The following is a 14,635-nucleotide window of genomic DNA, read 5'->3' on the forward strand; positions in this document are numbered from 1 at the left end:
CTGGCTTTCTTCTCCGCGTTTATGCAGTCGCGGCGGCGCGTTTGCTGCTGCTGGGGAAGGGAAGGCCACGGGGCAGGCTCTCTGCCTAGTGCAGAGCCCCAGTGCCTGGAACAGGGTTGTGGCCCCAGTTCCTCGCCGCGGGACAGTGCCCTGCTCCCGTTGTGTCAGGTGGCTACTCCCATGGAGGTCGTCTGAATGGACATCAGGCCAACCTCTCATACCCCTTACCAGCCAGGCGGCCCTTTGTCGGCAGAGGGACAGCAGAGGACACGGGGGCACGCGCCGACCAAGTGGGAACACACACGCTGCTGATGTCAGGACATGCAGGCCCCAGGGTCCAGCTGGCCGGGTGGGGAAGACACCTGCCGTCGCGCCCGCCTGGAGGAGGTGGGGCTTCCGGCGGTGCTGCCCTCGGGGCAGCAGCTGGGGCCCCGTGGCGGCGGGGCGTCGCTGCCGCTCCAGGCATCCGTGGCACTGAAATGTTGGCCCCTGGTCGAGGCAGTGGGGCCATCGAGGCTGGCCCGTGGGAGGGGCCTTGGGTTAAGGCAGCGCGGGGCCGCGCACCAGGCCGCTGGCGCACCAGCACGGGGGCGGAGAGGTTGAGACCCGCGTTTAGGAGCCAAGCTGCGCTTTTGGTTTCTCTTCTTGTCGAGGGGACTGAAGCTGTTTCTTGAAACCCACCAGGAAGAAGACTGCAAAACGGGGCTGTCCCGACACCCAGCTCAAGGGATAGAACCTTCCGGAAGCCCACGGCCCCTAAGCGGACGCGGTGGGGGCGGCGGCTCATGTCACCGGCGGGCGAGAGGGGGGCTGGGCGGCCGGCCGCGAAGGTCAGGGCCGCGGGCGCGCCGGGAAGCCGCGATTACGCAGGCGGCGCGGGATGGCGCGGCGGGCCGAGGCCCGGGACGGTGAAAGGGCGCTTGGGGCGTCTTCTTGGAACACATTCTCGGCCCAGAGCTCCGCAAGCGAGGAAAAAGCCCGACCGCGACGAGCAGGAAGGGGCGGGGTCTCCAAAGTTTCCCGTTCGCCGCCGCGCAGGCCACCTGACCCCGGAGCCCCGAATTTCAGCAAAGCCACACCAGGCAGAGACGACCCCGCGGCAGGGGGCCAGTTCCCCAGACCAGGGCTCCAGAGGCTTTTTTTTTTTTTTTAATTTTTTTAAAGATTGGCACCTGGGCTAACAACTGTTGCCAATCTTTTTTTTTCCCCTGCTTTATCTCCCCAACCCCTCCCCCCCGCTCCGTACACAGTTGTATATCTTAGCTGCAGGTCCTTCTAGTTGTGGCATGTGGGACGCCGCCTCAACGTGGCCTGACGAGCGGTGCCATGTCTGCGCCCAGTATCCGAACACTGGGCCGCCGCAGTGGAGCGCGGGAACTTAACCACTGGGCCACGGAGCCGGCTCCTCCAGAGGCTTTTATGGGCCTCTACGTCCAGGGTGATGGGGACCGGGGGCGGGGGGAGCCTGTGAACACGACACCCTCCCTCCCCACCGGTCCTTCCCTTCTTCTCCTCGCCCCAGCAGCCCGGCCAGCCCTGCGGCACAGCCCACCCTGCCAGAGACCACGGCCCACATCTCTGAGGAGGGGGTGGGTTCCCAGGGCCTTGACTGCGAGACCCCCCCAAGTTCCACTCGGACTCCAAGACTCTGTCCCCAACCCTTGCCGAAGTGCTGCTTTGTCACTAGACAAGGATCCAGGTGGCAGCAGGTCCCAGGAGGGGTGTGTCGAGGAAAAAGCAGGGATGGGGGGGCTGGCCCCGTGTCCGAGTGGTTAAGTTTGCGCGCTCCGCTACAAGCAGCCCAGGGTTTCCTCGTTTGGAATCCTGGGCATGGACACGACGCTGCTCATCAAATCACGCTGAGGCAGTGTCCCACATGCCACAACTAGAAGGACCCACAACTAAGAATATACAATATGTACTGGGGAGCTTTGGGGAGAAAAAGGAAAAAAAATAAAATCTTTAAAAAAAAAAAAGCAAAGATGGGGCTGCAGGGGGAGCCCACAGTCCGCAGATGGGGGAGCGTCCTGGGCACCAGCTGAGAAATGTTGAAAGCTGCGATCTTTGATCTTCCAGACACTGGCGAGCACTTTGCAGATCTAAGCAGTGGACTTCATGGAGCAACAATGCCCTTTACTCCAACCACCCTCAAAGGTCATCTCAACACGGTGACAATTGGGAGAACCCGTGGGAACCAGCTGGAGCGTGTGCTTTCCTCCCAGCGCCGGGCGTGTGGTCCCTTCACTTCCAGAAGTAACGGGTCTGCAGACCAGGTCACCGGAAGCATTTTGCCAAAGTGCTGGCTCAGCGTCTGGCAAATCCACGAGGTGAGGAGGAAGAGCACCCTGAAACTCTCGGGTGTCCCCCAGGCACTCCCCGAGGGAGCCGCCTGTCACAGCTTCTCCCGGGGACTCTGGTGTGAATGGTGCCTGCAAAACTGGGACAGAGAGTGGATGTTGGTGGCAAGGCCAGGCCGCATGGGTGTTATGGTGGCCCCGCCAGGGCCTTCCCACCCCCACCTCTCCGTGGCATCAACTCCCTCTGCAGAGAGGAGGGGGGTTACAGGCAAACCTGGTGCAGGGGGCCTGCTCTGCACAGACACACGGCTCACCTTTCCTAAGAGGACGTCACCTTTCCTAAGAGGACGTCACCTTTCATAAGAGGACATCGAGGGACCCGGAACCAGTGTCTTGTCAAAATGCTTCCCCTCGGCGAGACAGGAGGCGGCCCTTGCAAGGAGACTTCTCTTTCCGGGCTGTGCTTTTCCGAGGACACTACGTCCCAGATATGCCCGCTGACTCAAAAGGAACGAGGGATTTGCAGTCCGTAGCTGTATTTGTTTTTATTTTTCTAACACAAACAGGGAGAGAGGAAGGGCAGGGCCCACCGATGCCCCGGAACAGCTTCGGAGGCATAGGTTCGTCCGAATTTGCTCTGAAAAGGCAACTTTGGGGTCTGTGTTTCAGGAAACTCGTGAGGCTGTCAACCTCAGTGCAAACAGCTTAAAATAAAAGACTGCCATTTGCTCTCCACGCAAGAATCCAACAAAAACCGCCAAATAAACCTGTTTGGAATATGCCTGCCCTTAAAACAAGAGGGCCTGAAGGACGTATTAAACAGAATCTTCCAGGAATCAAGTCAGCTGTGACTTCACAACACCAGAAGCAGATAACACTGCCAGCTGTAGAAACAGTGGCTACAAAAAAAGGGACTTTACGTAAAATGGAGGGTCACAAAATGCACGGGGCGGGGGGGGGGGGGGGGGGGGGGGCACCAACCCCTGCCTCCTCTCTCCCTCCTCTCTCCGCTGTGTCGTTCTCCACAGACTTGTGAGCTGGAGGCAGAGCAGAGCCGTGGCTTGGGCGTGGCAGCAGAGGCCCGGGGCGGCGGTGAAGGTGGCGGCGCTGGGTCTCCATGGGGATGGGGACGCCTCACTGCTTGCCTGCCTGGCGGCCCGGCTTCTTCTCGGGCTGACCCCGGCCTGTGCCTGGGATGCCACCGCGGCCCCGGCCGCCAAACACACCTGGGGGAGAGAGCAGGGGCTGCAGTGGAGCCAGGCCCGGAGGCCCCACTGTAGACACGGACTGGGGACCCCTCTGAGCCTCAGCTGTCCCCTTGGTAAAGGGGGGTGGGGATCGTACCTCTGGTGGGAAGGACAGGCTGAGAACCTGGGATGGAGCATCTGAGCAGGGCCAGGCATGGGTGGTGCTTAAGAACATTCTCAGTGTGAGAAGGGACAAGACCAGGCCCCCCCAGGGTGCAGGGGAGGACAAAGGTTGACACCAAGTCACACTGGGGCTTGGGGCAGGCTTCCTGGGAGAGAGGACCCGGGGTAGGAGGCAGTCATCAGAAAGGCAAAGCCAGAAGGGCTTCCAGGAGGAGGGGGAACATGACCAGGACAGGGGCAGGACTCAGCCTAGGATGGGGCAGAGATGTGGGCAGCAGGGCGAGGCTAGAGCTGACCACTCACATCTGCTGGCTCAGAAGAGAAATGATGGGGTTCCTGTATGTCCTGCCCCAGGGGTGGGCACAGGGGCACTCCTGCCCTCCAACCTCTGCCACCCAGTGGTGGGGCCATGTTTTTAGAGGACATTTACATGCAGCCCCTGCGATGGGAGCACGTGGCACTGCTGCTGGGGGGAGTGGGTAGTTGGGGGGAGGGTGTGCTCCCTGCCTAAGGAAGTCCTGGAAGGACTGGGGTGGCATGGGGGACACGGAAACATGCACACAGGCCCCCTTCTGCGACAAACATGCAACTGGCCCCTCAAGGACAGAGGCCAGTGCCCGCAAGGGCTGCCCAACCTCCCCCTGCCTAGGGCAGGACCAGCTGTGCCAAGTGGAGCTGTAGCATGTGGGCTTCCGTGAGACTCCACCTGCCACTGAGGGCCACGTGGCCTCTCCAGCGCACCGTGCGAGCTGCTCCCCCTCCCTGCTCCACAGTGGCAGCGGCGCACTCAACTCAACAGTGCTGGCCAACTCCACAGTGCTGGCTGGACCAGCCTGAGCCTCCCGAGCTGCTGAGCCCAGGCCTTCACAGCCCTCCCACCCTCTTCCCTCGGCCTCACTCCTGGGCCGACACTCAGGAGGCCGCTGGAGAGGGAAGGACAAAGCCAGGCCCTGCAAGCACACAGCAGGGCAGGGGCGGGGCCTGCCGACCGCCTCCCGGCTCAGGTGCCAGCTGACTACAGGACAAATTGGATTTTATGCCAGACTTAGAATCTTGGGTGTGGGAGGAGTCTATCAAAAAGCGAGACCCCGGCTTTGTATAATGAGGTCACAGCAGGGAAAGGGTCCTGTGCCAGCAGCCCAGTGAGGTGGGCACCACGGGACCCTCTCTGCAGAGGGGAAACTGAGGCTCAGGGAGACATCGTACCCAGAGCACCTACCAGGTGACACAGGGCACTAAGATGAGGGCTCAAATCCCAGGTCTACGTGGGCACCACGTGGATGCCGACACTCCCCTGCTGCAGCTGAAGGAGCCCTGGGGACCCCTGCAGCCCAGCAGGTGGGGGAGTAAGCCCCACCCACCAGGGTTCAGCGGGCTCCCTGGGGTGGGGTCAAGGGGCAGGGGCTGGCTGCCTGCTGCTCCGTAGAGGAGCCCAGTGAGTCATGCTCCCCTGCTCTACACAGGGGGCTCAGAGGCGGGGCCTGTGGCCCAGCGATGACACCAGCCAAGAATGTCAACACTGAGCCTGGTGGAGCCGAGTGCTATAGCACCCCCACCCGCAGTGCAGAGGCCCACAGCCCCTGCGCCTTGCCTGCTGGGGGGATGGAGGGAGGACCTACCTCGCCCGGCGCCCCCCATGCCTCGGCCCTTCTGCTGCTTCTGCTGCTGCAGGCCTCCGCGGCCACGGCCCTTGGCCACCACCTCCTCCTTGACCATGTCAATGATCTCGTCAGGAATGCGCAAGTACTTGATGGTGCTGCCCCGAATGTAGCACTCGGGCATCCGCCAGAACTTGTCCCCGTCCTGCGGCGGGGGGGGGGGGGGGGGGGGGGCCCGGGGGGGGGGGCCCGCGCCGGGGGGGGGGGGGGGGGGGGGGGGGGGGGCTCAGCTCTGTGGGGGGTCCCTGCACACTGGGTACAGACAGCTGGGGCAGCATCCACCCCCTCCCGCCCGTTCCCACCCAGGGCCCAGGCCCCGGCGGCCTGCACCTGACATCAGCCCCCACAGGCTGCAAAGTTCTCAGTCCCGGACCTGACGGGAGAGGGGGTCGGGGGAGGGGCCACCCGGCAGCAGAATCTTGCCAGACCCTGGGCAACCCTTCACACAGGAGGAAGGGCGGACAGGGCAGTGCCGGGGCCCTGCCAGGGTGTGCCACATGGGGGAAGGCCTGCTCGTCCTTGCCTGTCCTCCAGTGTGGAGGGAGTTGGTTATCTGCAGCCTGAAGCCAGAGGGCGGTGGGGCTGCCCCGCGGTACCAGACCCTGCCAGGGCCCAGCTGCCCCCAGCCCTCCAGAATCCACCTTCTGGAACCCTCTCTATGTGCCCTGACTCATTCATACATCCAAGAAGTGTCTCTTGACAAGGTCTTAGCTGCGTGTGGGACACAGGATAGAGACCCTGGGTGCTGGTGCTGAGGGCTGGGAGGGGGTTGGAGAGGCAGGGCTGCGGCCCATGACGGGCAGCTCCCAACGATGCCAGTTTGCAGGGGAGCTAATTGAGGCTGGAAACGAAGGGCCTTGCAAAGTCACAGACTCCTGAGCAACGCCAACCCTGGGGTTCCTAGGACATTGGCTGCCTCGCCCCCCCATCCCCCCACCATACACCCTGTGACCAGCACCCGGCCCTCCCCCCGTACCCCCTCCGGTCTCCCTGGGCAGGAGCACGGGGCCTCTCCCATCAGATTAGTTCCCCAGCCACACCCCTGCTGTCCTGAGCCAGAGCCAGGCCCTCTCCTCCCGCTACGCCCCTAGCAGTCAGACCAAGACATCTCAGGCCCTGGGCCAAGGATGAACTCCAAACTCCTCAGTGCACTCCCAAGGGCCGAGATCCAGCCCCACCCTCGCTGCCCTCTCTCAGCCCTCAACGCGCCTTCCAGATGGAACTTTCTGGAACACACACCATGGGCGTTTGGCCCCCAGCATTTTGCACATGCTGTTCCCACCTTTCCTCATCCAGCTCACTCTGGCCCTCAACGGGCCTTACCTCCCAACCTCCTTGAAACCCCCAGTCCTCCTGCATGACACTTGTCAGCGGTGCCTGGGTCAGTCTGGCCCGGCCCAGTGGTGGAGCTCGGCGGGAGGAACAGAATGTTCAGGGGCCAAGCCTTCCCAGGAACACGCACGAGCCCCCAGCCCAGAAGAACCCCGCGAGGCCTCGGGGCATTCCTTTCCCAGAAAGGGCAGGCCGGGGGCCAAGTCCACGGGGATGCAAAGCACAGCCAGACAGAAACAGAATGATTCCATGGAAGCTCAGGGCTGGGTACTCAGCACCGGCTCTCCCTCAGCCAAGGACAAGGACAGGCTGGGCCTGGCGCGCTCCCCACAGGAACCACAGCTTCCTCCGCTTTCTGGGGCCAAGCCAGCTGCCTCCCCACCACCCCCAGCCCTCCTGCAGCATCTCAGCTCCGGGGGGCCACTGCGCCCTGCCGCCCGCTGCCGCAGGGAGGGAGGGGCTGCGCCTCTGCAGATGAGGATGCTGGGCCACCCGAGTGACTTCGAACCTCCTACCCACCTTTCCTCCCAACCACCGGGTCACGGAGGGGACTGCCCGGTCTCGGCTAGCCAGGGAGGCCATAGTGACCTGGCCCAAGACCTACTGGTTATTTCCAGGACCGAGAAGTGGACGTAGACCTATCGGCCAGGAGCAGAAAGACATATGCTCGCCGTGCACTGTGGCACCGTCTGCTCCAGCCACACTGGAACCACCTCTTGCTGGGAGTGCAGCCTGAGGACCGGGAAGCTTCTCACGTGCTGGTGTGGAAGGCCCCCCATGATGTCCCATCACAAGAAGCAGGTCATAGAGTGGCACAGGTGAAGGGGTCATGCCTACCTGCCCACCTGTAGGACTGTGAAGCGTCCAGAGGATGGAGGGGGCGAGGGTGGCTACCTCGGGCTCTGCTGGACTCTGGTTTGGCGAGCCCTGGGAGCACGCTGCCCCTGGGCTCGGGACAGCCCTGCCCAGGCTGGGCCCCCAGCAGCTTCCTTCCCCAGAACATGGGGGACAGAGACTGGAATGAAGGCGGAAGAAAGTTCTAGCAGAGCCCGGTGCAGGTTAGCTGGAGGGACCCCCGCCTTCCCCCCTGTCCTTGTCCTTATCACTCTGTGGGTCATCCTGAGGGCGGGGAAGGCTGTGACCCTGGGGGCCATCCCTGAGCCCTGGCCTGCCCAGTGGTGCTCCCGGTCCTGCACGTCCTGGTTTCAGGCCTCAGGAGGTAAACAAGAGTCCTGGTCCACTGGGCTGCCCTCGCCCCCTGGTGGCCTGGACAGCCCACGGCCACACCACAATGGCCTGTCCACAGCCAGGACTGAAGGCAGACGAGGCTGGTGGCAAGAAGGGGTGGGCCCACAGCAGGGACTTGTAGCCAGGAGGGCGGCCCACAGACACACAGCAGCTGAGACCAGCGGGCCAGCTCAGCACCCACCTGGGCAGCGCCCTCACAGGTGCAAAGTCCAGGGCACAGGGGGCCCCGCACCTCCCACAAGCCCCACCCCTAGCAGGCCAACTGTGCTGGGCTGACGGAGGCACTCCGTCAATTCCTCCCACAAGGGCCAGGGAGAGGCCTTCACCCCACTTGTGAGCAAGGATGCTGAGGCTCAGTAAGCCCCGGGTCCAAGTGCACCCCTGACCACGCTGCCCCCACGCCCTCTGCCTGCCTGACCAGCCCCACCTGAGGGCCTCCAGGTGGTGGGCACAGACTCTGGGGCACAGGGCACTCACCCTGGATGTGCAGATCACCTCGCGCAGGTTGATGTTCATCCAGTTGTCACAGCTCACCAGGTGACCATTGTACGTCTCCCCGTTTTTAAGCTCCACCAACTGGAGAGAGCAGGCCCCATGTCAGGTGCAGCCTTACCCCTAAGAGCCGGCGACCACTGTCCCGGCCTCACTCAGCCCTGTCCTGGGCTCCTCTCCAGACCCAGTGGCCACAGCCCGCAGCAGCCAGCCCCCCAAGTGACCTGTCTTACAGGTGACATGTTCTGCTTCCTCTATACATTCTGCTAGGCATTGTAGACTTTCTACAATGAAACTATTTTTTTGTGCAAAAAAGAAAAAAAAATCACACCACAAATCTTTAAAGGAACGAGTGAGGTTAGAGTCACAGTGGCCACGGATTCAGGGTGGCCAGGGGCCAGGCTGGCACCCTTTCATGGTGCATGCGTGTGCTGTGGTGGCCTGCAAACACTGTTCCCTGTCTGTTTTGATGTGTTTTGGGAAAGCACATAAGTAGCTCATCATTCTCAAGATGCGCTATTGCTAGGAAAAGGCTGAAGTGTAAAAAACAGTCAACTCAGGTATCTGCCCAAGAGAAACGAAGGCATATATTCACACAAAGATGTGTACACAACTGTTCACTGCAGCCAAAATAGTCACAATCGCGAAAAAGTAGGAATAACCCAAATGTCCGTCATCAGCAGACAGATAAACACAACGTGGTCTACCCACACCATGGGAAATCATTTGTCCATACGGACTGAAGCCCTGACACACGCTGCACCGTGGATAAACCTCAGAAACCTCAGCTGAGTGAGAGAAGCCAGACACAAAAGGCTACGTAGTGCACGATCCCATTTACAGGAAACGTCCAGAACAGACAAATTCCCAGAGACAGAAAGCAGATTAGTGGTTGCCAGGGGCTAGGGGAGGGGGATGGGGTCTCCTTTTGGGGATGATGGAAATGTTCTGGAACTAGATAGACGTGATAATTGTACAATATTGTGAATGTGCTAAATGCCACTGAATTGTACACTTTAAAAGGTTGAATTGTATGGTATGTGAATTGCATCTGAATAATAAAAAAAAAAAAGGGAAACAGAACATATTGACAGAGACTACACTGTTCCATTAAGGACAAAGGTAGCTTAAGGAATAATGTGTATCACGTAACCCTATCTATGTTTAAAGAAAATCCAATTCACGTTTACATACATGCTGAAAGTCTGGCGTGCATTTATCAAAGAACTGGGTACCTGTTCAGAAGGTTAATAAAGAGGGGCTCCCCCTTTCTCCGTATGTCTAACAGTAACATTTTCTTTTTTTACTTGAGGAAGATTAGCCCTGAGCTAACATCTGCTGCCAATCCTCCCCTTCTGCTGAGGAAGACTGGCCCTGGACTAACATCCGTGCCCATCTTCCTCTATTTTATATGTGGGACGCCTGCCACAGCATGGCTTGCTGAGCGCACCCAGGATCCAAACCAGCAAACCCCAGGCCGCCAAAGTGAAATGTACGAACTTAACTGCGGCGCCACCGGGCCAGCCCCTAGCAGTGACATTTTCACTAAGCCTGGCTTACTTCTATCAGCAGCAGAAAGGAGCCGGGTCCTGACACGGCGGGAGGGAGGAGAGAGCAGGCTGTTCGTGGGCAGGTAGGGAGCGGGTTTGGCTGGAGGCCCCCTGCCCTTTGCCTAGTGTCCCTGTCCCTGTTGTGAGGCTGACCCCTCTGAACCTCGCTATCCTAGACCGGCAGGCACTCACCATGGGGTGATTCTGAGCCGTCTTGAGCAGCGACAAGGGCAGCTGGAAAGCAAAGACAGGCATGTGACTTGTGTGTTCAACCCGCGCAGGGAGCCCCGGCCCCCAGGCAGGGCTGGGACTTGCCCTACGGATCTGCTGGCGCGTCAGCGCTGTGCGCACCCCAACATGAAATGCATTCTCCTGACTCTGCCCACCCCACACACACACCTGCCACCCAGCTGAGGAAAGTCTTTGAACACCCCCTACCCGATCCCAGAGGCAGCCCCCCTGGTCTCGGTGCTGAGCACTCCAGGTATCTCTTTCCAGGTCATGCTGCATATAGTCACAGCTAGCCAGTCAGGGCCCAGCCCTCCAGGCCCATCACTAGCATCACAGCACACAGGTCCTGCTGCTGCTCTGCCCAGTGGGTGTCCTTGAGGGGCATCTGGTTGACACGCGCAGCTCTAAGTCTTTGGTTCTCAGCATCGCAGAGGGTTATCACCACGCCCACTTTACAGATGGGGACACTGAGGCTGAGAGGCTGCGGCAGGTGCCCAGCACTAGCGCTAGTAAGAGACAGAGCCCGGCTTGCCCCGTCTGTCCATGGCCAGCGCGGCTGAGCCCCCACTCAGAGGGGCCCTGAGTGGACCACGGGGGACTCTACCAGGCGCGGTGGGCAGCCCACACCCACGTGAGGAGGCCACATGTGAGCCGGCTTTTCAGAGAAACACTCACCAGGTTAGGGGGAAGAAACATTCCACAAAAAGCCTGTGGTTACTGCAAGTGAAGGCAGATAAAGGATGAACTCTTAAAACTCACCCAGTTAAGGTGAGCTTGCGAGATATCCTTTTCCATCGTTACTGAATTTCCTTGTATAGCCACCATGTAGTGTAACTGGAAAAAATCAGCCCTCTCCATTTTTGGAACACAAATAACAAGACTCAGGTGGCAGCGCTTGGGTCCAGGCTCCAATGACAGCTCACCCAGCTTGGCCAGATGAAGGATCAGGACCCAGGGCCCCACGGGTGAGGGCCTGCCTCAGGAGGACTGTGGTTGCCTGCACCCTGTCCTGGCGACTCGGGAATTCTAAGTCAGCCTGACGCCCAGCAGCTCTATACAGGGGGAGCCTGCCAGCCTGCACGCTCCGGATACCAGATGGTGGGAACTGGAAAGCCGCTCCATGACGGGCGGAAGTGGCCCTCCACCCCACAAGGTGGCTCCCCCGTGGAAGGGCTTAGGGGGAATCCCACATCCCCCAGACCTTCCCTGAGAAGAGCCACCCCGGGGAGGTCCAGTGCCGGCAGGAAGCCAGGCCCTAGCCCACTTCCTGCACTGGCTTCCTGGAGGAGCAAGATAAGGGAGGGCCGGCAGAGGAGTGGCTGCTCCAAGGAGGACGGGCGGGCTGGGACCCACCGTGGCTAACGGGCAGCTCCTGCCCTCTCATTTCGAATGCATCTGTGGGACCCTGCCCGGGTGCAGTGAGCCACGGAGGAGAAACAGGAGGCCCAGGCTCGCACACAGGTGCCATGCGCCCAGCTCGCCTTGGACTATGGAGAAGCCGCCAGCTATCCTGGGCAAGCTTCTCCTCTCAAGTCCGAAATGGGAATCTGGACCAGGGCAATGACGCACTTGGCTCCTCTGCCTAGATCACGGGAGAGGGGCCAGGGCCAGGTTAGACGTGGAAGGTGAGAACGAAGATGGACTCGGCACTGAGAGGAGCAGGGAGGGTTGGAGCAGTACAGGCAAGGCCCTCTAGATGAGGTCCCAGTGGCCAGGGTAGGAGGGTGCCTGGGGACACAGCAAGGTCCTGGTAAAGCCGGTGAAAGTAGGCTGATGGCTGTCAGCAGGGGACTGACCATACACAGCTTTTGTGCTGGTGACAGCCGCTCTCAGCTCTCACCTCGTCCCAGCTACGGGCAGCAGAGCCCCGGAGGACCCATAGCCTCCTTGGCTGTCGCCGGCAGCGCCCTATCCACAAAGCAGCTGAGGAGGTGTCTGTGACACAGAAGGAACCAGCACCTGCTGCCAACTCTCCCAATTTCCCTGTGCCCCCACTCTCCAGGCCAGGCTTGACATGGATCCAGCCAAACTGGACCACTCTGTCCCTCCCACGCCACGCCTGTTTCTGCCACTTGACCTTTGTTCCTGTGGTTCCCTTCCCTAGGCTGGTAGTTGCTCATAACAACCCCATCCAGGGAAGAAGGTTTCCACCTGGGCCACCCTTTGCCATTTCTATTATAGGCCGGAGCCAGTCTCTAATTATCTTGTTTATTATGTCTCCCTGGCTAGACTGGAAACTCCAAGCCTCCTGCTAGACTGGAAAACTCAGAGGGTGTGGACTCTGTCCAGCACCGAGCACAGGGCCAGGCACGCGAGAGGAACTCAGTAAATATTTGCTGAATAAATACACAAGGGAAATGCACAGGCCACCAGGGAGGCACGTGGGCTGGGTGGGATACTTGTCCCAGCACACAGACAAGGAAAGGAGAGGCTCTGATGGGAAGGGGTGGCATCGGGACAGTCCTCCAAAGGCTACAAGGGCCTGGAGCAGTGGCCTTGTCTCACCATCTTCTACCTCCTCATCCCCAAACTGGAGGCAGAGGTGAGAAGGAGGAAGGGGGGGATCCCAGAGAACTTGAAGCTCGGTAGGAAAGAGGAAGATGCATGAAGGTGCCAAGGGAGATGAGAGAGGGTCAGACACCCCGTTCAGGGGGAGATGGGGACATCTGGAGTTGGGAAAGTCATAAAAACTTCAGGAAAGAGAATTCCTTTCTCTGGGCTTTCTCAGAATGTCTGGGGTTTGGTTCTCAGGGCTAGACCAATCCAGAACTAGACCTAACAGCTTCCTGAGGCTCCCAATTCAGGAAGCCGTCCTAGATACCCCCCGGCCCCCCACACCCCTGCTTCCCGTATGGCCTGACCACAGGGAACTGGCAGTGTGTCATGCTCTGAAGAAATGACTCTGTACTTAGCACAAGCACCGTTCTAGGCTCCAGGAATATACTGGAGATAAAACCAAAGATCCTGCCTGCAGGAAGCTTAACAAGCAGGGCCCCTTCCGGTCCTGCCCGTTCCCTCTGGCCAACTCTGCCTTTCAGCAGAGAGGACCCCACTCCCTGCTCTCAGTTCCTACACCAGCCAGCAGGATTCAGTGCGAACCTGCACTAACCCTTGGTTCTGAGAACTGTGCAGCAACCACCTCAGAGTGACTCAGTGCTGGCGCGCCAGGCACTCTCCCAGGAGGCCCAGCTCTGAGTTCCCCTGTGTGGGCCTGCGTCTCCCTGTCTACACGCTGGTGGCACGGGCACTCTCTGGCCTAGATCCAGAACTTCAAAACCCTGACAAGCATGGCCCTGCAGAGGCTTCCTCCAGGACCTCAATTTTCCTTATGTGAAGGGGGAGGACTCAGTCCACTCCTAGCTCAAAATGCCCCTTCTCCTCCTGAAATAATGTGCTGTGTGATCCAGGGAGAAGTAAACTCCCTCTCTGGGTTTGTTTTTCAGCCTGAAAACGAGAGGCATGGGAGGTTGCGCCGGTAACAACGTAAGGGACCTGCAAGCCCTAAAATTCCCCGAACTGGCTTACTTTGAGAACTCAGACCGGTCCCCTAGCTCCTGGAGCTCCAGTTTTCCAATGCGTGCGGTTAGACTGGGTCGGATGCACTCGGAGCCACTTCCTTGCCCGAAAACTCACTCTGCTGCATTCACTTGGCACTTCAGCGGGTCCTCTCCCTCTCCGGCCTCAGTTTACCCGTCTGCAAAACGGGAAGACTGTGGCTAGGCCGCTATACTACGACTGTATGTTCCGTCCAGCCCTAAGTTCCCGGGACCGACGTGCTAGGTACCCTGGGAGAGCCCGCTGCCCTCTCTGGCCTCAGTTTCCCCGCTCGGGTCGGGGGCTAGAAGTCGAGGCCCGCATTGGACGCTCGCTCCGCGTCGCCCCGCCCCAGCGCCCACCCCAAAGGCCCTCGGCGGCCGTGTCCCCTACTTCCCCGTGAGACGTCGCCGCCGCCCTGCCCTCACCATGGTGTCGGCAGGCACCGAGCTCGCCGGCCACTTCCGCCGCCGCTGCCGCCGCCGCTCGCGCGCCAGCGGGCGGTCACCCCGCCGCGCGCCACTAGGCTGAAATGGGAGTGGCAGCGACACAAGCCAGTCAGCGTGGAACTTGAGAGACGGACAACCAATCCACGCGGAGTAGGGCGGGGCCTGCTGGGCACGAGGGGCGGAGCAGGCGTGTTCTCTCTGGAGGAATACGGGAAGAGGGACGTAAAGTGCCTCAGCGAGTGCTGCAAAAGGGGGCGGAGCAACGTGCGCCGGCGCGAGGCCATGTGAGCAGGGGCGCATGCGCGGATGAAGCACTAGCAGATCTGGGCTCCACACTGTGGGCAAAGCCAGGTATTGCCTCCAGTTTGTAAATGGAGAAATCGAGGCTCTGTGGTTATTGGGATGTGCCTAATGTCTCCCTTCGGGCTCTTACTTTTCTGATTCTCATTATTGTAGTTGATCTTTATCCAAGGC

General features: G+C 60.2%; 1 protein-coding gene across 2 annotated transcripts; it reads right to left on the minus strand.

Moving 5' to 3' along the window:
* Positions 1-2,827: 2,827 nt before the first annotated feature.
* LSM4 (LSM4 homolog, U6 small nuclear RNA and mRNA degradation associated) lies at positions 2,828-14,249 on the minus strand. Of its 2 annotated transcripts, XM_046671580.1 has the most exons (6): positions 14,141-14,220; positions 13,704-13,872; positions 10,140-10,181; positions 8,383-8,481; positions 5,287-5,470; positions 2,828-3,523 (listed from the first exon to the last, which is right to left on the minus strand). In XM_046671580.1, exons 3-6 carry the CDS (start codon positions 10,140-10,142, stop codon positions 3,432-3,434), a joined length of 378 nt encoding a protein of 125 aa, XP_046527536.1. In that variant the 5' UTR covers positions 10,143-10,181; positions 13,704-13,872; positions 14,141-14,220; the 3' UTR covers positions 2,828-3,431. The 2 variants fall into 2 exon arrangements, with proteins under 2 accessions (XP_046527536.1, XP_046527535.1); XM_046671579.1 differs by lacking the exon at positions 13,704-13,872 and having other exon boundaries at positions 14,141-14,249.
* Between the last annotated feature and the right edge of the window lie 386 nt (positions 14,250-14,635).

Source organism: Equus quagga, chromosome 9 (assembly GCF_021613505.1).
Source record: "Equus quagga isolate Etosha38 chromosome 9, UCLA_HA_Equagga_1.0, whole genome shotgun sequence".
In the NCBI taxonomy this organism is placed as follows: domain Eukaryota; kingdom Metazoa; phylum Chordata; class Mammalia; order Perissodactyla; family Equidae; genus Equus; species Equus quagga.